Source organism: Nycticebus coucang, chromosome 14 (assembly GCF_027406575.1).
Source record: "Nycticebus coucang isolate mNycCou1 chromosome 14, mNycCou1.pri, whole genome shotgun sequence".
In the NCBI taxonomy this organism is placed as follows: Eukaryota; Metazoa; Chordata; class Mammalia; order Primates; family Lorisidae; genus Nycticebus; species Nycticebus coucang.
In genome coordinates this window covers 67,799,123-67,822,069 of record NC_069793.1, presented here as the reverse complement: position 1 = coordinate 67,822,069, position 22,947 = coordinate 67,799,123, and the positions used below count along the sequence as shown (strand labels likewise).

General features: G+C 39.9%; 1 protein-coding gene across 1 annotated transcript in view; it reads right to left on the bottom strand.

Moving 5' to 3' along the window:
* RNF169 (ring finger protein 169) overlaps positions 1 to 22,316 on the bottom strand; it is a 112,420-nt gene extending 90,104 nt beyond the window's left edge. Inside the window, exon 1 of the mRNA XM_053560119.1 lies at positions 21,815 to 22,316. Within this exon, the coding sequence (XP_053416094.1) occupies positions 21,815 to 22,316 (502 nt within the window). The remainder of the gene's footprint in view (positions 1 to 21,814) is intronic.
* Positions 22,317 to 22,947: the final 631 nt, after the last annotated feature.

The window sequence follows — 22,947 nt, the reverse complement described above, 5'->3', positions numbered from 1 at the left end:
CATATTACAGAAGCATTTTCCACAATGCCGAATACAAGTTCAGTATCCCTTATCCAAAATGCTTGGGATAAGAAGTGTTTCAGATTTAGGAATATTTGCAAATCAATATTCCATATTGAGTGTTATACACACACACATATCTATATAAAATAAGATATCTAAGGAGCAGGACCTAAGTCTAAAACATGAAATTCATTTATGTTTTATGAACACCTGAGGTAATCTTATACAACATTTAAATAGTTTTGAGCATGAAACAATTTATGTTAAGTACTTATGTATAGAATTTTCCACTTGTCACATCATGATGGCACTCAAGTTTTAGATTTTGCAGTATTTTGGATTTCAAATTTCAGATGAGGGAGACTCAACCTGTAGTAGCAGACAGAGGGAAAGAATTCTCCAAAGCAATGGACTTAGCAAAGTCCAAGACACTATAAAAATAACCAAAATCTACATTAAGTCATAGCAAAAAAAAAAAGAAATTAGTCATTTAACAAGTTACTTGTACATGAGTAAGGCTAATATCAAAAAGGCAGATGGTAACATGCAAAAACTGGAAGAAATAATGCAACTGCAATGTTAAAGTGTACTGACTTAAGAGATTTATTACAGAATTTTATCCTCATCATTTATTTAGTGGAAACACACTAACCAATAGGCTAAATGTATGCAAAGTACTGTGTAAAACAGGAAATAAACATATTAATGTACATTACTCATGTAGGAACTATAAGCAGTTATTCTGAAAACAACAATAGCTACTGGTACCTATGTTTAGTTGTCAATAATCACATATTCTCCACAGTTTAACAATCTGGGGGATCACCTTCCATCTCTATAGCTAAAATGAACAAACACCTTTAGTAATTGCACATCTGGCCTCTACTTTCTCCTATGAATGATAATTCTTATATCCATCACCTGTTTTCTACCAAGATGAGATGAGTATTTCCATCCCCTAGAAAAACAAATGGCAATTTATAATCAGACAGCTTATTTTTCCTGTAGTACACATCCAAAGAGTAACATGACATCAGTCACTGAGTTTTTCAAGTTCTGTCCAAACTCCAGGAATGCAAGCTCTCCAAAAGTATCTTAAATCCAAATTCTGGGTAAAATCTGTTTTGCTTTTGGTCCACACAATTGCACTTTCTCTCCCTCTCTCGTGTACTTTATTTTCTTCCTTTTATTATCAATCCCATGAAAGAATAGTCTATATTAGCTTATTTATTTCATTTCTCATACCTTTACCTATTGAAATTATTTTTTACATACCTTTTTTATTTATATAAATGGCCTGAAGTGATACATATCCTTTTGCAAACTTTTCACTTAATATTTTTCAGGTTTTACTCATGTAGGGCCAGGCACAGTGGCTCATGCCTGTAAGCCTAGCACTCTGGGAGGCTGAGGTGATTGGGATTACTTGAGCTCACAGGTTTGAGATCAGCCTGAGCAAGATTGAGGTCCCGTCTCTAAAAAATAACCGGGTGTTGTGGCAGGTGCCTGTAGTCCCAGCTACCCAGGAGGCTAAGGTAAGAGAATTGTTTGAGCCCAAAAGTTTGGGGATCCTGTGAGCTATGATGCCACAGCACTCTTCTAAGAATGACAAGGTGAGACCCTGTCTAAAAAAAAAAAAAGATTTAGCCATGTTCATCTATAAAGACCTAGTTCGTTCACTGTTAACAGCTGTAGAAACCATAATTTATCCCTTTATCCCTTCTCCCATCAAAGATAATTGTTACTACCTTTCCCAGTCCTACAATAGTGTAATGAGCATAATTGTGACACACACACATACGAGTTTCATTTGGGCAGACTCCTTTTAATAGAATCTCTGCATGGAAGGAGTGTATCTCTTCAATTTTACTAGGTATTGCCAAATCATTCTCCAATGTGATCGTATACCAACTTATACTCTCCTAGCAATAAATAAGTTCTATTAATCATAACCTATAGTCTGAGGGAATCTCATCATCGCTTTAATTTGCATTTCTGATTGCTAATGATGTTGAGCATCATTCCAGATGCCCACTGTCCTTTCAGTTTTCCTCTTTTTTTTTATGCATTCTTTTTATTTATTTTTATTATTATTATTTTTTTAGAGACAGAGTCTTACTTTGTCACCCTCAGTAGAGTGCTGTAGCATCCAGCTCACAGCAACCTCCGGCTCTTGGGCTTAGGCAATTCTCTTGCCTCAGCCTCCTGAGTAGCTGGGACGACAGGCACTCACAATAACACCTGGCTATTTTTTTGTTGCAGTTTGGTGGGGGGCCGGGTTTGAACCCATCATCATTGGTATATGGGGCCGGCACCCTACTCACTGAGCCACAGGCACCACTCAGTTTTCCCCTTCTATGAACTGCCTTTTCTAATCTCCTATCTTTCTAATAAACTGTCATAGTGACATGTAGTTGATTTATATTGAATATCAATCTTCTATCAGTTATTTCATTGCAAATACTTTCTCCCAGCCTATGGTTTATCTTCTTGCTTTCTTCCTTATATCATTTAGATTTTAATTTAATTTTTTTAAATTTATTATTAAATCATAGCTGTGTACATTATAGATTTTAATTTTAATGTGGTCAAATTAGCAATCTTTTCCTTTATGTTTTGTGTTTGTTTAAAAAAATTCTCCAAAATTGCTATACTATATTTCATAGAGCTACTTTTACAAGTTTTACAGTTTGACCTGTAATCCATTTGGAATTAATTTTTTGTATCTGGTATGAGATAAACATCTATTTGTTCGTGTTTTCCATAGAAAACTTTTTTTTTTCCCCTTGGAGACAGAGTCTCACTCTGTCACCCTGTGTAGAGTGCCCTGGTGTCATAGCTCACAGGCAACCTCAAACTCTTGGGCTCAAGTGATTCTCCTGCCCCAACCTCTCGAGTAGCTGGGACTACGGGTACCTTCCACAATGCCTGACTAGCTTTTCCACTTTTAGTAGAGATATGGCCTCACTCTTGCTCAGGCTGGTCTTCAACTCCTGAGCTCTAACAATCCACCCACCTTGCCCTCCCGGAGTGCTGAGATTACAGGCATGAGCTACTGTACCCAGCCTCTATAGAAAACTTTATCAAGTAGCTATCCTTGACAACTAAAAATGATACCCTTATCACATTGACTTATAATGCCACCTATTATCCACCAAATTCAAATACATACAAGGACATGTTTCTAAGTACTTTAATTCTTTAACAGTTATTCAATCATCCTGACACCATACATCACAGTTTTAATTAATATGTATTTAAACAGCTTGATATTTGATAAAGCAAGTCTGCCATCATGTTCTTCAAAATTTGTCTTTTCTATTTTTGTATTGTTTTGGATTCACTGAGGGCACAGAATTCGGTTACAATGATTGCATCTGTTAGATAAAGTCCCTCTTATAATTGTGTCCCACCCCCAAGAGGTGTGCCATATACCCTGACTTGCCATCCTCCTCCCTTCTCTCCTCTATCCTTCAATATTAAGATAACTAATAAAACCATCTGTGCCTGGTACTTCTTTAATGGACAAAATGTTTTCCTGTATTTTTTATTATGTAAAAGTACCAAATATATATTAGAGGGATCCCCACATATCAATCACCCAGCATCATCCTAATCCTCCTTAAAATGATTCCACTAATCATTTTAAATGGAAATGTAATTCCATTTAATATTCCTTTCTATTCCAAGTGTTCTAATTTGTTTTTAATGAGTAATAAATATTGTTAAACATTTTTCTAGGGCGGCACCTGTGGCTCAGTCGGTAGGGTGCCGGCCCCATATACCGAGGGTGGCGGGTTCAAACCCAGCCCCGGCTGAACTGCAACAAAAAAATAGCCGGGCATTGTGGCGGGCGCCTGTAGTCCCAGCTACTTGGGAGGCTGAGGCAAGAGAATCACTTAAGCCCAGGAGTTGGAGGTTGCTGTGAGCTGTGTGATGCCACGGCACTCTACCGAGGGCCATAAAGTGAAACTCTATGTCTCTACAAAAAAAAAAAACAAAACATTTTTCTAACTAAGATTATAGGGTTTTATTGTCTTGTACTTTGTTAATATGAGGGATTAGATTGTTAACATTAAGGCAAACCACCATTCTTGGAATAAAGGCTACTTGGTTTTAATTTTTTTTTTTTTTGAGTCAGGGTTTCACTCTCTCACCCTGAAGTACAGTGGTGTGTCATCATCGCTCACTGCAACCTTACAGCCCTGGGCTGAAGCAATCCTCCTGTCTCAGCCTCCCAAGTTGCTAGTATAGGCACACACCACCACACACAACTAATTTTTCTATTTTACTGTAGAGACAAGGTTGGAGTTGGGGTCTTGCTCTTGCTCAGGCTGGTCTCAAACTCCTAACCTCAAGCAATCCACCTTGGCCTCCTAAGAGGCATAGGACCACACATGTGAGCCACCAAACCTGGCAGTGATTTTTAAAAATATATTATTAATACTAGATTTGGTGTTTTCTTTTTTTTTTTTTTTTTTTGCAGTTTTTGGCCAGGGCTGGGTTTGAACCCACCACCTCTGGCATATGGGGCTGGTGCCCTACTCCTTTGAGCCACAGGCACCGCCCTAGATTTGGTGTTTTCTTTTTTTAAATCCCATGTATGGTTAAAGATTTGGTTTATATTTCATTTAGAAATTTAAAAATCTACATTTATGAAATCGGTCTGTACTTTTTCATACTGAGTTTGTATGATTTTGTTATCAAGTTGAAAAAGCCTCTCAAAACAAGTCTGTGAACTTTTTTAATTCCCTGGTATAGTTACATAAAAATCATCCATCCTTCAATATTTTTTATTTTTTTTATTGTTTGAGATTCATTGAGGGTACAAAGAATTGGGTTACAATGCTTGCATCTGTTAAACTCCCTCTTATAATTGTGTTCCACCCCGAAGAGGTGTGCCATACACTGTGACTCCCATCCCCCTCCTTCCTCCCTTCCATCCTTCAATATTAAGATAACTAATAAAACCATCTGTGCCTGGTACTTCTTTAATGGACAAAATGTTTTCCTATATTTTTTATTATGTAAAAGTATCAAATATATATTAGAGGGAGCCATATAATGAACCCCCACGTATCAATTACCCAACCTCAATCAATTCATTGTCTATCTTCTAATTCGTCATTAATCTTATTTTCTTTTTCTTTCTTTTTTTTTTGAGACAGAGTCTTACTCTGTTACCCTGGGTAGAGTACTGTGGCATCATCATAGCTCATAGCAACCTCAAACTCTTGGGCTCAAGTGATCCTCTTGCCTGAGCCTCCCAAGTAGCTGGGACTGCCTGCCACAACACCTGGACAGGGTTTTGCCCGTGCCCAAGCTAGTCTTGAACTTGTTAGCTCAAGAGATCTATCTGGCTGGGCCTCCCAGAGCTTTAGGATTACAGGCGTGAGCCACCTAGCTCAGCCTAGAAGTGTTTTTTAATCCAGCTTTTCTGGATATTTGCAACAGAACTGTTTTTGGCTTGTTTTAGTTAGCTATCTTATTAAAAAGAGAATTTGAGCTGGCTAGTTCATTCACTACATATCCTTATGGAAGTGATCACTAAAATGTGAAGATGAATTCATCTTTGAAACTCCGGTGCATCCTCACTCCTTAGTATGGCATTCAAAGTCCACTATTATTATCCAGCAACTATCCATTTCTGCAGTTCCACACAGCCTTTCATTCTCCCATGTATATTCCATGCTCTAACCTCTCCTTTTTACAATCCCTAGAACTCTCATTGTTTCAAGCTCCTCTGCCTTTTTTTGTTTCTTTGTTTGTTTTCAGTTTTTGGCCAGGGCTGGGTTTGAACCCACCCCTGGGTTTGAACCCACCCCATATGGTGCTGGCGCCCTACTTTGAGCCACAGGCGCTGCCAGCTCCTCTGCTTTTAGTGTACTGATTTCCCTTTCTCATCTTTACACTCATCAACCCAATGGAGCACTCATGGTCACAAGTCTGCCTTTCATTGAAGCCATTCCAGACCCAAGCAAGTTAAGATTCTCTTCCTTATGAAAACAGCTAATATTTACTGAGTTCTTTACATGCCAAACATGTAAAGCTCATTAGTTTTTAACAACAAACTTATGATACTGGTACTATTACTATCCTGATTTTACAAATGAAGAAACAAAGAGTGCTCAATAACACACAGCAATAAACAGCAAAGCTAGAATTTCCATCCAGGGAGTCTATCTCTAGATCCTCCTCTACTAACCTGGTCTATTAATACAATAGAACTAGAGCATGGAGCAAGATGGCAGCCGAGTAACAGTTTCCTTGCAACTGTTGAGTCTGGGAGACTCATCATCTGGGCATGATGAGTCTGGGGAGACAAGACTCCAGGCATCTCTGGATGGTGGGATCTGCCTATAATCATCCCTTTGAGGACAGGGAGTCAGCGAGAGACTTCTGGACCCTACAAGGAGGACAAAAGCAGTGGAAAACTGGCAAGTGGTTGCATGTGTTTGTTCAGTGTAATCCTGCCAGCAGCTGTAAGTACAGCAGCAGTGAGGCTGCAAACTGCAAAGGCCTTACCTGTGAGCTGTTTATTGGTGTTTTTTGACTTGGCACTCAGTTGAACTGCCTCAGGGAGCTAATTGTGGACCACAGTGAGCTATTGTGAGAGAACTGCCCCGGCAAGTTCTGCCCTCAGGGTAGCAGAGCAAGGATCAGGCAGGAGCTAGAAATCTAGTGACTGAGCAGCCTCAAGGTGGGGACTGAGCTGCCTTACAGCCTTAACTCTCAGGGGCAGAGTGAGACCGGTTTTGGCACACTGGGTAAGTGGATAGCCACTTCAGCAGTGATCCCAGTGACAAGCGCTTTCCTGGGAAAGCATCTGCTTAGCCAAGTTTAGAAGTTTAAAGTGCCTTTTAAGAGGGCTGAAAAAAGATATAGGGTCTCCACCCTGCAGGGTTTGAGAAATCAGCAGAGGCCTCCAGTCGTATCAGCATTGTGATTAATGTCTCATACCCCAGAAGATCACCTATTGCCCAGACAATATTCAACAAGATATATATACTGCTTTGTTTGGGGGTGGGGGGTTTGTTTTTTTTTTGTTTGTTTTTGTTTTTTAATTTCAACCTTTTCCCTATACTTTTCTTTCTCCATTTTTCTAGTTTAAATACAATTTCCCATTGTTGCCTTTTTCAATAATTAGAACTTCATTTTTGCTAGTGTTTCTACCCCTATTATTTGGTTTTTCACTCAATTTTATCCCATAATGTTTTCTGTTTGCTTGTTTTGGTTTGATTTATAGCATTTTTGCCTTTACTCTCTACTTGGTGGAGGTGGGGTACTGTGTCCAATCAGACTAGCAAAGAGCTGCTGACCTCAAGGGAACCACCTAACCCAGCACCCTCAGAGGTTGGTTTTTTTCTAACATTATGTCAAAGTACCCTACTGTATACTTATATTGTTCTGTCTACCTCTTTCTGTGCCTCTCTTCTTTTTGTCAATATTCCCTTCTATCCACCCCCTCTCCTTTCTCTTTTTTCTTTTCTTTCTTTTATCCCTTCTTGCTCTTCAACCTTTTCATCCTGCTGGTCCTATACTAAAAGGACTCATCAAAACCCTAGTCCACAGGCATGGCAACTTAAAGAGCAAGAGGAAGTGAAAGGAAAATTAGGGCAAGGAAACAGATAAAAGAAATCACTTATGAGGAAGAATCAGCAGAAAACTCCTGGCAACATGAAGAACCAGTCCAGAACAACCCCTCCAAAGGACCATGAGGTAGCAACTGCAGAGGATTCCACCTATAAAGAAATGTTAGGAATGACAGAAAAGGAATTTAGAATACACATGATGGAAACAATGAAGGAAATCATGGAAACAATGAAGGAAACTGATAATAAAGTGGAAAATAACCAAAAGGAAATCCAAAAACAGAATCAAATGAGAGATGAATGATATGAAGAATATAGAAAGGATATAGCAGAGCAGAACGAACTGAAGCAGTCAATTAGGGAATTTAAAGATGCAATAGAAAGTATCAGCAACAGGTTAGACCGTGCAGAAGAAAGAATTTCGGAGGTAGAGGCAGAAAAGAAGAGAGAGGAAGCAGAATGGTCACTGACAGAATTATGAGACTTCATGAAGCGCTTCAACATACGAGTTATAGGAATCCCAGAAGGAGAAGAAGAATGCCCCAGCGGAATGGAAACCATACTAGAGAATATTATAAAAGAAAATTTCCCAAATATCACCAAAGATTCTGACACGCTCCTTTCAGAGCGATATCAGACCCCAGGTCGCCTCAACTCTAACCGAGCTTCTCCAAGACACATTGTGATGAACCTGTCCAAAGTCAAGAAAAAAGAAAAGATTCTGCAAGCTGCCAGGAGTAAGCACCAGTTGACCTACAGGGGCAAATCCATCAGAATGACTGCAGACTTCTCTAATGAAACTTTCCAAGCAAGAAAACAATGGTCATCTACCATCTACCTTTGATCTACTTAAACAGAACAATTTCCATCCCAGAATTCTATATCCTGCTAAGCTAACCTTTAAAATTGACGGAGAAATTAAATCATTTACTGATATACAAACATTGAGGAAATTTACCACAACATGACCAGCTCTATAGGAAGTACTTCAACCTGTTCTATACACTGACCATCACAATGAATCTACAGCAAAGTAAGAACTCAGAAATTACAGGACAGAACCTAACTTCCGCATTGATGCAAAAGCTAGAACTAAGCAATGGACTCTTACAAAATAAGATGAATAGAACATTACCACACTTATCAATTATCTCAATAAATGTTAATGGCTTGAATTCTTCACTGAAGAGACATAGATTGGCTGACTGGATTAAAAAGTGCAAGCCATCCATTTGCTGTCTGCAGGAAACACACCTAGCTTCAAAAGACAAATTAAAACTCCGAGTCAAGAGTTGGAAGACAATTTTTCAGGCAAATGGAATTTAGAAGAAAAGAGGAGTTGCAATCTTATTTTCAGATACATGTGGATTTAAAGCAACTAAAGTAAAAAAAGACAAAGATGTTCACTTTATATTGGTCAAGGGAAAAATACAACAAGAGGATGTTTCAATTCTAAATATTTATGCACCCAACTTAAATGCTCCCAGATTCTTGAAACAGACTTTACTCAGTCTGAGCAGCATGATAACAGGGGACTTTGCTGGACAGATCCTCTAAACAGAAATTAAACAAAGATATAAGGGACTTAAATGAGACCCTAGAAAAACTGGGCTTGATAGACACATATAGAACACTTCATCCCAGAGATAAAGAATATACATTCTTCTCATCGCCCCATGAAACATTCTCCAAAAATTGATCATATCCTAGGCCACAAAACAAACCTCAACAGAATCAAAAGAATTGAAATTTTACCTTGTATCTTCTCAGATCACAAGGCACTAAAAGTGGAACTCAACTCCAACAAAAATGTTCAACCTCACACAAAGGCATTGAAATTAAACAACTTTCTGTTGAATGACAGATGGGTGCAGGAAGAAATAAAACAGGAAATTAATAACTTCCTTGAGCATAACAACAATGAACACATAAGCTACCAAAACCTGTGTGATACTGCAAAGGTAGTTTTGAGAGGAAAATTTATCGCTTTAGATCCCTACGTTTCAAAAACAGCACATCAACAAACTCACAAGCCACCTTATGGAATTGGAAAAAGAAAAACAATCTAAGTCTAAACCCAGCAGAAGAAAAGAAATGTCCAAAATTGAATCAGAGATCAATGAAATGGAAAACAAAAGAATCATTCAGAAAATTAATGAAACAAGGAGTTGGGTCTTTGAAAAAAGTAAATAAAATAGATAATTTACCTTTGGCCAGACTAACTAGAAACAGAAAAGTAAAATCTCCAGTAAACTCAATCAGAAATGATAAAGGGGAAATAACAACTGATCCCACAGAGACACAAGAGATCATCTCTGAATACTACCAGAAATTCTATGCCCAGAAATTTGACAATGCGAAGGAAATGGGTCAATATTGGGAATCACGCCCTCTCCCTAGACTTAGCCAGGAAGAAATAGAGCTCCTGAATAGATCAATTTCATGCACTGAGATTAAAGAAACAATAAAAAAGCTTCCAACAAAAAAATGCCCTGGTCCAGATGGCTTCACACCAGAATTCTGTCAAACCTTCCAGGAAGAGCTTATTCCTGTACTGCAGAAATTATTCCAAAAAATTGAGGAGGAAGGAATCTTCCCCAACTCATTGTATGAAGCAAACATCACCCTGATACCAAAACCAGAAAAAGACCCAACTTTTTAAAAAGGAGAATTTCAGACCGATTTCACTCATGAATATAGATGTAAAAATTCTCAACAAAATCCTAGCCAATAGATTATAGCTTATCATCAAAAAAGTCATACATCATGATCAAGTAGGTCCATTAACGTTATCCGTTTAACATACGCAGGTCCACTGACGTTATCCACCATATTAACAGAGGCAAAAATAAAGACCATGTGATCCTCTCAATAGATGCGGAAAAAGCATTCGATAAAATCCAGCATCCTTTTCTAATTAGAACACTGAAGAGTATAGGCATAGGTGGCACATTTCTGAAACTGATTGAACCTATCTATGAGAAACCCACAGCCAATATTTTAGTGAATGGAGTAAAATTGAAAGCTTTTCCTCTTAGAACTGGAACCAGACAAGGATGCCCTCTGTCACCATTACTATTCAATGTAGTGCTGGAAGTTCTAGCCAATACAATTAGGCAAGACAAGGAAATAAAGGGAATCCACACGGGAGCAGAGGTGGTCAAACTCTCCCTCTTTGCTGATGACATGATCTTATACTTAGAGAATCCCAAAGACTCAACAACAAGACTCCTGGAAGTCATCAAAAAATACAATAATGTCTCAGGATATAAAACCAATGTCCAAAAAGTCAGTAGCCTTTGTATATGCCAATAACAGTCAAGATAGAGGCTATTTAAGGACACAACTCCCTTCACCATAGCTTCAAAGAAAATGAAATACCTAGGAATATACCTAACAAAGGAGGTGAAGGATCTCTATAAAAAAAATTATGAAATCCTAAGAAAGGAAATAGCAGAGGATATTAACAAATGGAAGAACATACCATGCTCATGGATGGGAAGAATCAAAATCGTTAAAATGTCTATACTTCCCAAAGCAATCTACCTATTCAGTGCCATCCCTATTAAGATACCAACATCATACTTTCAAGATTTGGAAAAAATGATTCTGCATTTTGTATGGAACCAGAAAAGACCCTATATAATTATGACAGTTCTTAGTAATAAAAACAAGGCTGGGGGCATCACCATACTGTATTTTAGGCTGTACTACAAAACCACAGTGGTCAAGACAACATGGTACTGCCACAAAAATAAAGACATAGACACTTGGAATCGAACAGAAAACCAGGAAACGAAACTAACATCTTACAACCACCTAATCTTTGATAAACCAATCAAGAACATACATTGGGGGAAAGACTCCCTATCCAATAAATGGTGTGGATACAATGGATATCCACATGTAAAAGACTGAAACTGGACCCACACCTTTCCCCACTCACAAAAATTAATTCAAGATGGATAAAGGACTTAAATCTAAGGCATGAAACAATAAAAATCCTCAAAGAAAACATAGGAAAAACACTGGAAGATATTGGCCTGGGGAAAGACTTCATAAAGACTGCCATGGCAACTGCAACAACAACAAAAATAAACAACTGGGACTTAATTAAACTGAAAAGGAGACAACAACCAAAGCAAATAGACAACCTACACAACGGGAAAGGATATTTGCATATTTTGAATCAGACAAGAGCTTGATAACTAGGATCCATAGAGAACTCAAATTAATCCACATGAAAAAAGCCAACAATCCCATAGATCAATGGGCAAGAGACATGAGTAGAACCTTCTTTAAAGAAGGCAGATGAATGGCTAACAAACATATGAAAAATGCTCATCATCCCTATCAGAGAAATGCAAATCAAAACCACCCTGAGACGGGTGGCACCTGTGGCTCAGTGAGTAGGGCGCCAGCCCCATATGCCGAGGGTGGTGGGTTCAAACCCGGCCCCGGCCAAACTGCAACCAAAAAATAGCCGGGTGTTGTGGTGGGCGCCTGTAGTCCCAGCTACTCAGGAGGCTGAGGCAGGAGAATCGCCTAAGCCCAGGAGTTGGAGGTTGCTGTGAGCCGTGTGACGCCATGGCACTCTACCAAGGGCAATAAAGTGAAACTCTATGTCTCTACAAAAAAAAACCACCCTGAGATATCATCTAACCCCAGTGAGAATGCCCCACGTCACAAAATCTCAAAACTGCAGATGCTGGCATGGATGTGGAGAGAAGGAAACACTTTTACACTCCCGGTGGGACTGCAAACTAGTACGATCTTTTTGGTAGGAAGTATGGAGAAACCTCAAAGCACTCAAGCTAGACCTCCCATTTGATCCTGCAATCCCATTTCTAGGCATCTACCCAGAAGGAAAAAAAATCCTTTTATCATAGGATACTTGCCCTAGACTGTTTATGGCAGCTCAATTTAATGGCCAAAATGTGGAAACAGCCTAAATGCCCACCAACCCAGGAATGGATTAACAAGCTGTGGTATATGTACACCATGGAATACTATTCAGCCATTAAAAAAATGGAGACTTTACATCGTTTGTATTAACCTGGATGGAAGTGGAAGACATTATTCTTAGTAAAGCATCACATGAATGGAGAAGCATGAATCCTATGTACTCAATTTTGATATGAGGACAATTAATGACAATTAAGGTTATGGGGGGGGAGCAGAAAGAGGGACGAAGGGAGGGGGGTGGGGCCTTGGTGTGCGTCACTTTATGGGGGCAAGACATGATTGCAAGAGGGACTTTACCTAACAATTGCAATCAGTGTAACCTGGCTTATTGTACCCTCAATGAATCCCCAACAATAAAAAAAAAAAAAAAGGAAAAAAAAATAGAACCTCCAAAGTTCGCCATCTGTCTATATTAATCACTTTCTTCAGGTGACATAATTTTCATAGACCAGACATGCACATGTACTTGATGGAAGACTGACCTCTATATCTGTAAGTTGTAACTTTAGCACTTAGCCTGTGACGCACAATACTAATTTACCCTCTAAAACTTGACCAGTTGAACGGGTCGAAGGTGTGGACTTTGTTCCTTAGTTGTTATTATTTTTTTAATATTAACTTATTTTTTCACATTTTATTATTACCATGTGTTGGATTAGGCCTAATGTCCTATTGTTTATCATATGTTGCAGAAGTTTTTTTCAAGGTGAAGAACTTGTTTGAATTGTAGGTGCATCCTATAATTACTATTACTGTAAAAAATTTTACAGTTAATAAAACATAATGACCAAAAGGAAAGAACTCAAAGAGCTGGCAATGAAGGAAAAGGTTGATCTTCTACATTTTCTGGAAAGCAGCAGCCAAAGACAGCAAGCATTTTCGTGTTAGCAAGACCATAGTTAGCAACAAACGAAAATGTAAACATGAGTACTTGGAGAGAGATGGTAAGGAGAGCAGAGCCCTGGAGCAGAAAAGAAGAAATATTTCCCTTGATGAAGTCAATGAAGCCACTTTTAGCTGGTTCGAATGAGGGCAGTTAACACCCAAATCTCCAGGCTGGTGATATAAGAAGTTGTTTAAAAAGTCTCACAGGAATTTGGGGCATATTTCTAAGCATCAAGTGGTTGGCTCAAGAAATTTAAACTGGGGGCGGCACCTGTGGCTCAGTGAGTAGGGCGCCGGCCCCATATACCGAGGGTGGTGGGTTCAAACCCAGCCCCGGCTGAACTGCAACAATAAAATAGCTGGGCATTGTGGCGGGCGCCTGTAGTCTCAGCTGCTCAGGAGGCTGAGGCAAGAGAATCACATAAGCCCAAGAGCTGGAGGTTGCTGTGAGCTGTGTGACGCCACGGCACTCTACCGAGGGCAGTAAAGTAAGACTCTGTCTCTACAAAAAAAAAAAAAGAAATTTAAACTGCAACACGAGCTCTCCCAGAAAATGTGTGTAGTGAATCCAATGAAGTTCCAATAGAAGTTGTGGAAGAGCTCACCAAAAAGTTCCTGGACTTAGCCAAAGGCTTCAAAGATGATGACATCTTCAATGATAACCAGTGTAGACTCTTTTACAAGGTGATGCCTGACAGGAGCATGGTCACAAGGGGTGACAAATGTTAAAAGAAGAAAACTTTCCAAAGAACATTTCACAGTTCTGCTTTACATTGGCTCAACCGGAAACAAACTAAAGCCCTTGCAGATTGGTAAATCGGCAAAGGCATAGGCATTCAAGAATCTGACAACCACTTGGAGATCAAACAAATGTGTATGAATGACTGGTAGTATCCCATATGAGGAATGGGTTAGGGTATTAACCAAGAAACGAAGAAATGGTCTATTCTACTGACAATAGACAACTGTCCTAGCCATCCACAAGTGAGTCTCACAAATGTGACCTGAAATTTCTACCTTCAGACATGGCCTCAAAAATAAAACCTCTTGACCAAAGCATTATCAAAACAGTTAATACGCACTAATGAGCCCAGCTCCTGCAGTGGATCATTACTAAAACACCAACTTGTGATCCACCTATGGAAGCAATTTCATCTGCTGCATCAGTTAAAAGGATAGCTCTGATGCTGTCCTTTGGATCAGTTCTGCTTAGAATAAAGTTCTCCAGAAACAACAGAAAAGTGTTCTGAGACAGCTGGATTTGTCACAATCCAAAAGCACAATGTTTTGGCCACATTGGACAATCCATCTCCCGTGGCAGAATTCAAAGGAGTAGATTTTTAAAGTTTTATTACAATGATGAAGTGGAAACCTGTAATGAACCTGACCCAGAACTAATTTTCCAAGCAATCTTGACCAAAGAACATATCAGTGTAAAAGTGCACGAAGCACCTGATAAAGTGAAAAAAGTAAGAATGACACATAAATTGCAGAGACTCCAAAAAAAGATGTCAGGCATCTGACAATGCAATTGAAGTCATCTACTGTGGAAAAATGCCCAGATAGGATGAATGGTCCAGCCAATCTTGAGAGTATTTTCTCCATTTATGTTTGAAATAAGAATAAGAAACAGACCAAGATTGACTCTTTTTTCAGAAAGAATGATAAACCATGAGAAAGCAGTAAATGTACTGATTTTACGATACTCTATGTATGATTTTACCACATTTTATGTACGTATGATTTCATATGATATTCTCTAATAAAAGCTGTACAAGAAAGTAAAGTAGGCCTCTTTGCCTACTTTCCCTGGCAATGGAGGCCTGTTCGCTGTTTGTGGTGTATGTATCCTGCTTTGTAAACTTTCTTACTCTGTAAACTTGTCTCTCTTCCTCAATAAACTTTGTTGCATGCTTGCCTTAAAAAAAAGAAAGTAAAGTACATGCTCAGATCGGTATAGTAGGCCTAGTTCTTTATGTCGACTTTGTCGACTTCAGTGATCAAGTTACAGAGGTTCTACTAGATACACACATATCATATTGCCTTCTATAATTGTATCTTGCCTAACAGTTATCACATTTATTATACCACATTTCAACTACATGTTTACATACCAATCTTCTCAACTACTGTTTGAGACAGAATCATGCTTTACCTCTATTTGCAGCTCTAGTCCCCAGCATAGAGAAGACCCTCAAAAGACTACTAAATTAATAAATGACAGAAGGTAACACAGCCAACACTCTAGCCCCCTTCATCTATTGCCTAAACTACTAAAATAATTTCTCAACTGGACTCCCTCCCTCCAGTTTCTACTTCCATCTTTCCTCCTGCAACTAAATATGTATTGTCTTTCTAAGTTACATTATGACAATACATTTCACTACTTAAAAATCTTTAAGGGTTCCACACTGTCTAGCAGATAAAGTTCTTCTAGCATGACATACATAATGCCCTTCCTGATCTGCCATCTCCAGTCTCTTTTCTACTCTTTCCTCACTCCGCTCCCACACTCCCGTTTTAACTTATTGCCAGTTAATATCTCAAGCACCTTCATGCCTTTATACATGCAGGCTCTTTTGTCTGGAATGAATATACCCTCCTCCCTCACCTGATAAATTCTAAATTTCTTCAACATAACATTTCAAATACTTTCCTCCGGTTCCATCCAGGTTCCTAAACTGCTAGCATTAAGCATCTGCCAGACTTAACACTTTGTGTTGTTACTTGAGCGTGTATTTCCCCAACTTGGAGTCGTAAAGAATAGCGACCATGTCTCATTCCTCTTTTTTTTAATTGCATCATCTTGCAGAGTGCGCCCCCCCCCCCACCAATGTTCATTGAATTAGTGGAACAACACCTGACAAACATATCCTACATCATATACTCAAACTCAGATATAAGTGAATTCACGGTGAGTAACTCTTCCAAGATTAACTAGAAGTTAGACAGGGAGGGAGTGGAAACAGGAATGAACAAATACCTCACCAGTTCTTACTGCTGAATTCTATAGACTAGAGCTACTGCCTCAATGGAAACTGACACTTCGTTGGTAGAATACATGAGGAAGTAATCTCACCAAGTTTTAAAAAACGTATCAGCACAAGGCAAATGTTTTTTGCATTGGAATAACACATGACACTCTAAAATTCTGGAATACATGCCATTAAGGATAATGGGATGAGTCATTTTATACATATCAAAAGAAATGCTACAGACCAGGGAAATTCCTGTCCTTTTACACTATAACCACATGGTTTCATTATTCATTAGTCCTAAATGTAATTCAGACTACATACATAGGAAACACTGTCTGTCAACTACTTTTTTTCACAGAAAGAGGAAATTTTTTTGCTTTCACATTTTTTTGTTTGCAGTTTGTCCAGGGCTAGGTTTGAACCCACCACCCTCGGTATATGAGGCCGGCGCCCTACTCACTGAGCCACAGGTACCGCCCAAAAGAGGAAATTTTTTTAAGTATATAAATATTAAACCTAAGTGATCAGGGAAGTTGAGGTACAATACAGAGAAGGGATAAATGAAGCAGCATTCAACGTTTTTTATCTGTTCAATTTTTGAAATGAACTTCTAATAGCACAAATTAAAAAAAATTAAACTGCCAACTGAAACGATTCATCAGCCTTTGTCTAGCTTTTCTCTTCAATCACTACCCATCATAAAAGAAAAAGAACTGTCCTAAAAACTAAAAAGGTCTTAGTTTCAAGTTCATGTGCTGTATAATTCAGAAAAATCATCCCTGATTTCAAATCAAAAGTCTAAATGAGGGTGGCGCCTGTGGCTCAAAGGGGTAGGGCGCGCCCCATGTGCCAGAGGTGGCAGGTTCAAACCCAGCCCTGGCCAAAAACAGCAAAAAAAAAAAGTCTAAATGAATTCTTAAAATTTTTAAAAGGCTTAGTGTGTCACGGGATTAGAGGGGGAAGAAATGAGACTTAAGAGTAACTTTAACATACAGTTTTAAATCTACCTATGTATGCCTGTGTGGTAAATATGTTTTTTTAAATCAATAGACCAGGACTATCTCTAAATTTAGAATATAAACTCCATTAGAGAGATAGATGTTGAAGTTTCCCAAAGAACCAGAATAGTGCCCGGCATAGAGTAGCCACTCATAAAGTTATTCCTGAATATTGCTCAAGATGGTCCAAATATTTAATATGTCGATATATACATGAGATGCAGATCCTTAACATGAAGCAGAAGTCTGAATTTATCCTGAAATGATCACTGAAACAGCCTTCCTGGGATTTCATAGATCAACAAGAACTGATATCATATCCAAAAGCAAATTGAGAATGCCTGTAAGAATTAAATAAAACATTAAGGTTCAGAACCTTAAAGCAAACCAAGAAGCTGGCAAAAAACAAAAACGTCACCAGTGCAACCAAATTTTCAACAAACACAAGCTCTTATTTCATAAATAAAGCAATTCAAAAGGAGAGGCTGGACTTTTTTTTTGAGAAGTGTCTCAGTCTGTTGCCCATGACCTCAGCCTAGCTCATAGCAACCTCCAATTCCTGGGCTCAAGCTATTCTCCTATACAGGAACCTGCCACATGCCCAGCTAACTTTTCAATTTTTAGTAGAGAAGATGTCTTACTTTGCTCAGGCTGGTCTTGAACTCCTGACCTCAAGCAATTCTCCCACCTCAGCCTCCCAGAGCTCTAGGATTACAGGGATGAGCCACCATGTCCTACCAAGACTGGAATTTCAGCAAAATTTTTTTAAAACTTAATTTCACTTCAACACTAGTGTATTTACCACAAAATTTCATTAGCTGGCCTCACATTTCCTTTACCAACTGACCTAACCATACCAAAAGAATACCACTAAACAATATACTTATAAATATTCCTAAAATTGCTTTTTCTATTGTTGTTTCCCATTCATAAAAGCAGAATGTAAAGGCGGTGCCTGTGGCTCAAGGAATAGGATGCCAGCCCCATATACCGGAGGTGGTGGGTTCAAACCCAGCCCCAGCCAGAAACTGGAAAAAAAAAAAAAAGCAGACTGTAAGTATTTATAAGACTAGTATTTTTAGTTCTCTCTCTTAAAAGCCAACATGAACATTTCACTATAAATTAGGCTGTTTCTTTCAGCCCTTGTTTATTTACTGTTAACTTACATAAACTCTTCTCCGTTCTTTGCTTCAGTTTTCTCTTCTGCAGAATGAAGAATGTGGATTAAAACAATGATTCTTAATCTTTTTGTTTCTGTAACCCTTTCAGAATCTGGTAAAAGCTACGTGACCTTTCCATAAAAATACACATATATATTAACATAATGATTTCATAAACGATTATTCATATAGCAAAAGATAGAAAACAATCAAATGTTTACCAATAGACAGTTAAGTGAATTATGCTATATGCATTCAATGAAAGTCCATACTCCTTAAGAAGAATGAAGAAATATTCTATGTACTGATATGGAAAGAATTCCATCGTGTAATTTTTTTTTTTTTTTTTTTTTTGAGACAGAGTCTTATAATCTTATAGTCTCCCTCGGTAGAGTGCCATGCTGTCACAGCTCACAGCAACCTGAAACTCTTGGGTTTAAGCAATTCTCTTGCCTCAGCCTCCCGAGTAGCTGAGATTACAGGCACCCACCACAATGCCTGGCTATTTCTTGGTTGCAGTTGTCATTGTTGTTTGACAGGCTCAGGCTAGGCTTGAACCCATCAGCTTTGGTGTATGTGGCTGGCACCCTACTCCCTGAGCTACCAGCACCGAGCCTCCATCACATAATGTTAAAAGCAAGTTACAGAACCTTTTGTATGAAAGGGCAAAAATATAGTATACTTAAATTTTCATGCAGATGCACAAACTGGATGAACAAACAAGAATCTTTGGTGGGAATGGGAAGTACAGGCTAAGAGAGAAACTTCAATACATACTTTCTTACATTTTCATTTGAATCATGTAAATGCATTGCCTATTAAAATTTGAAATTAAAAAATACTGTACATCACTTCAAGAGATTCAGACAATGCACTGAAGCTAAAAGACAATTCCCAAGCACTGCTCAATATTTTTCTTTTTCTTTCCTTTTTTTTTTTTTTGTAAGAGTCTCACTTTATCGCCCTGGGTAGAATGCCATGGCATCACACTGCTCATAGCAACCTCCAACTCCTGGGCTTAGGCAATTCTTTTGCCTCAGCCTCCTGAGTAGCTGGAACTACAGGCGCCCGCCACAACGCCCGGCTATTTTTTTGTTGCATTTGGCCGGGGCGGGTTTGAAACCGCCACCAGACTGAGCCACAGGCGCTGCCCAGCTCAGTATTTTTCTATTCTTCTAAAATTATTTGGCTTATAAGTATCTAAGCATATATACTCAATAATCCAAAAATATTTAGGAAAAATATCTTTCACTATGATCCTCATAACAAACTAGTGGATACTAAGTGACTTAATAGATTCTAATTTGGAATTTTATTTTAGATAATTTTCCTTAATCAATGGATATACTTTTTTTTTTGACAGTCTCACTCTGTCACCCTGGGTAAAGTGCTGTAGCACCATCATAGCTCACAGAAACCTCAAACAACCTCAAACTCCGAGGCCCAAGTAATCCTCCTGCCTCAGCCTCCCAAGTAGCTGGGACTACAGGTGCCTGCCACAATGCCTGGATAATTTTTTTTCTATTTTAGTAGAGATGTGTCTCACTCTTGCTCAGGCTGGTCTCTAAGTCCCTCGAACTCCTGAGCTCAGGCAATCCACCCACCTTGGCCTCCCAGAGCGCTAGGATTACAGGTGTGAGCCACCGCACCTGGATATAACAAAAATTTCTTCCTGCAAAAAAAGTCTACACAAGTCATCATGCCATAATCCTTCCCACAGTTCAGATTTCAGACATGGTATTTCAAAATGGATTCCAAGCTAAGGAAAACAAAAATCTCTATTGTATTTGGCCTTATAATCAATATCACTAATAAGGATACCACAAAAATATTTGTCATATAATTTGAACATAATATCAGAATTTGAAGCAAATTAAATAACATATGAGGTCATTACACAGCATCCACAAAATACATGATATCTGAGGAAGTCTTCAACCCTGATTTGAGCAGGAATCAGATGGAACTGGGTTTTCACCCTTAGGCAAGTTATTTAACTCCTCTGGACCTCAGTTTCATCTATAAAATGGAAATAAAAATACCTATCTCATAGGAATGTTGTGAAGCTTAAAAGGAATACGAGCAACATAAAAAGTAAGATAGATACAGGTCAGGTGTCTCTGATTGCCTGAATCAAAACAGACTGCATCCTGGAACCTGTAGTTTTTAGGGACTGCACTTTCATAAACAAGCAATGCCTCCTATTCTCTATTGAAAATAACACATGACAGAATTCCCAACATAAAAGATTCAAATATCTGGCCTCCTTGATTTATGTTTCTTGAAAATCTCCATCTAAATAAGCATTTTTTTAAAATCAACGTTATGTTCACTGGGTGTGTCCCCCCAAAGAGTCGTTAAGTTGTATCCCAGTCATGTTTTGTGTTTTAAACACGGCATTTTCTATCTCAACTAAAACCAAGGGGAGTGGCAAGCTGCTAGCGGTAAGAAAGGCAAAGAAATTCAAGGCAAGAGTCATGCAACACTTAATTGTCAGGATAGTAGGAAACATACAATGTCAAGGAGATAGAAGCAGCCTCTGTCAACCAATCTTTGTTTCCAAAACTTTAAAACCCAGCCCAGCTTTTCTGTTGGGTACTACTGGAGCTTAATACTAGTATTATTATAAATATAAACAGCTGTCACTTATTGCTTCCTAATTATGGACCAGGCTCTGTACTCACCATGCATTTTTCAAGATTTCATGAAAAGAACTGCTGCACTCATGAGCTCATTCTCCCAACCTACTCCGCTCTCGGGTTTTAAAAGCTCCCTTATATCCTCAGATTCAACCTGTCCCCTAAACTCCGGATACTTCACACCCCTCACTGACCCGTTCAAGCTCAGGAGTCACATCTCTCCAAGCAATAAGACTCCAAGTTCTTTATCCAACACTAAACCAAGCACTTCTCTTATCCCTCATGGCCCCTCCTCCTCCACACATCAATTCCAACCTGCCCCTAACTTGTTCCCAGAATTGTTTGCTTCCAAACTTCTGACTCAAGTAAGGTGCAGGGTCCTCTCGCTGCCCCTCCAAATCCAAAGTGCCTGTACTTTCCACTTGGAAGTTGAAAATTCGGAAACACACACTACACCTGGGCAGAGCCCGGGTTCCAACCCCACGAACTCTCCACACCCGTTCGAGTAGGGCCCGGGACTCTCCACCCACTAACCAGGCCCGACCGCGGCTCGCTCGGCCTCGGTGCGACCAAGGGGAGGAGGGGAAGCTCCACCTGGCTCCGCAGGCGCGGCGCGCGGCTCCTGCTCCGGCCTGGACCCCGCAGCGGCCGCACCCCCGTCCCGGCGCGGGCGGCAGCGCTCGGGCTGGCTGCGACGGACGCGCTCCCCCAGCCCCTCCGCGTCGGCCTGGCTGTCGTCGCGGGCCCGACGGCGGGCCCAGCCCGGGCCTCGGGCGCGGCAGCGCGGGCAACCTGGGCCGGCCGCGTCGGCGGCGCGTCGGGCACAGCCCCCGCACAGCGAGTGGCCGCACGGCAGGGCCGCCGCTTCCCCCGGGGTCTCCAGGCATCCGGCGCAGCCCGACACCTCCGGCCGCGGCGGTGGCGGCGGCTGCAGCAAGGGAGGCGGTAATACCAACAGCGCGGGTCCAGAGGCCGCGCCTGCAGTTCCAGTCTTTGCTGCCGCCATCTCGTCACGGCGGCCCCGCCGGCCCCGCCGACTCAGAGCCGCCGCCGCCGCTGCAGAGGAGGCCCGAGTACTCGGACCTGCCGCCGCCATCTTGTCTCCCGTTTGAAGGAAGAGTCCGTTGCGAGGGAGAGGAGTAGAGGGCGGGGCGGGGCAGGGCTGGAGGGCGGGGCGAGGCGGGCAGAGCGCGCCGCGTATTCATGAGGGGGCGGGGCCCCATGAGCCGGGGGAGGTTTTATGAGGACCTGGTTGGCGGGAGAGGACACTTCATTAATATGTATTAGTTATTATTTATATATCCGCCCATCAGCCTCGCCCTCCAGTGTCTGCAGTTTCCCCTTACCGAAGGAAAAGAGGCTGAGAACAGAGGGCATTTATTTATAAATTTTGAAAGAATTTAACGTTAATTATAAAGCAATTACACTTACTTATCCGGCAATAGCTTGATAAGTGAAACTAAAGTGAGTGAAGAATTATCCAGAAACCTGACTCCCTTGGTATACACCTGTTGAAAGTGATTTCCCAAAGTATATTTTTACTGGGTTTTTCTTTTTTTGGTTATTTCTGGAACATTTCAAATATACTTACACACAAGTATTCAAGCACACCATTTATCAATACTCATATATAGAACTCATATACTTTTACATCATGTTTTTCAGAAATTGTTCTTTAACTTGGATGTTCACACATTGCTAGCTCAAGTTATTTTTAAAGTTGAAAA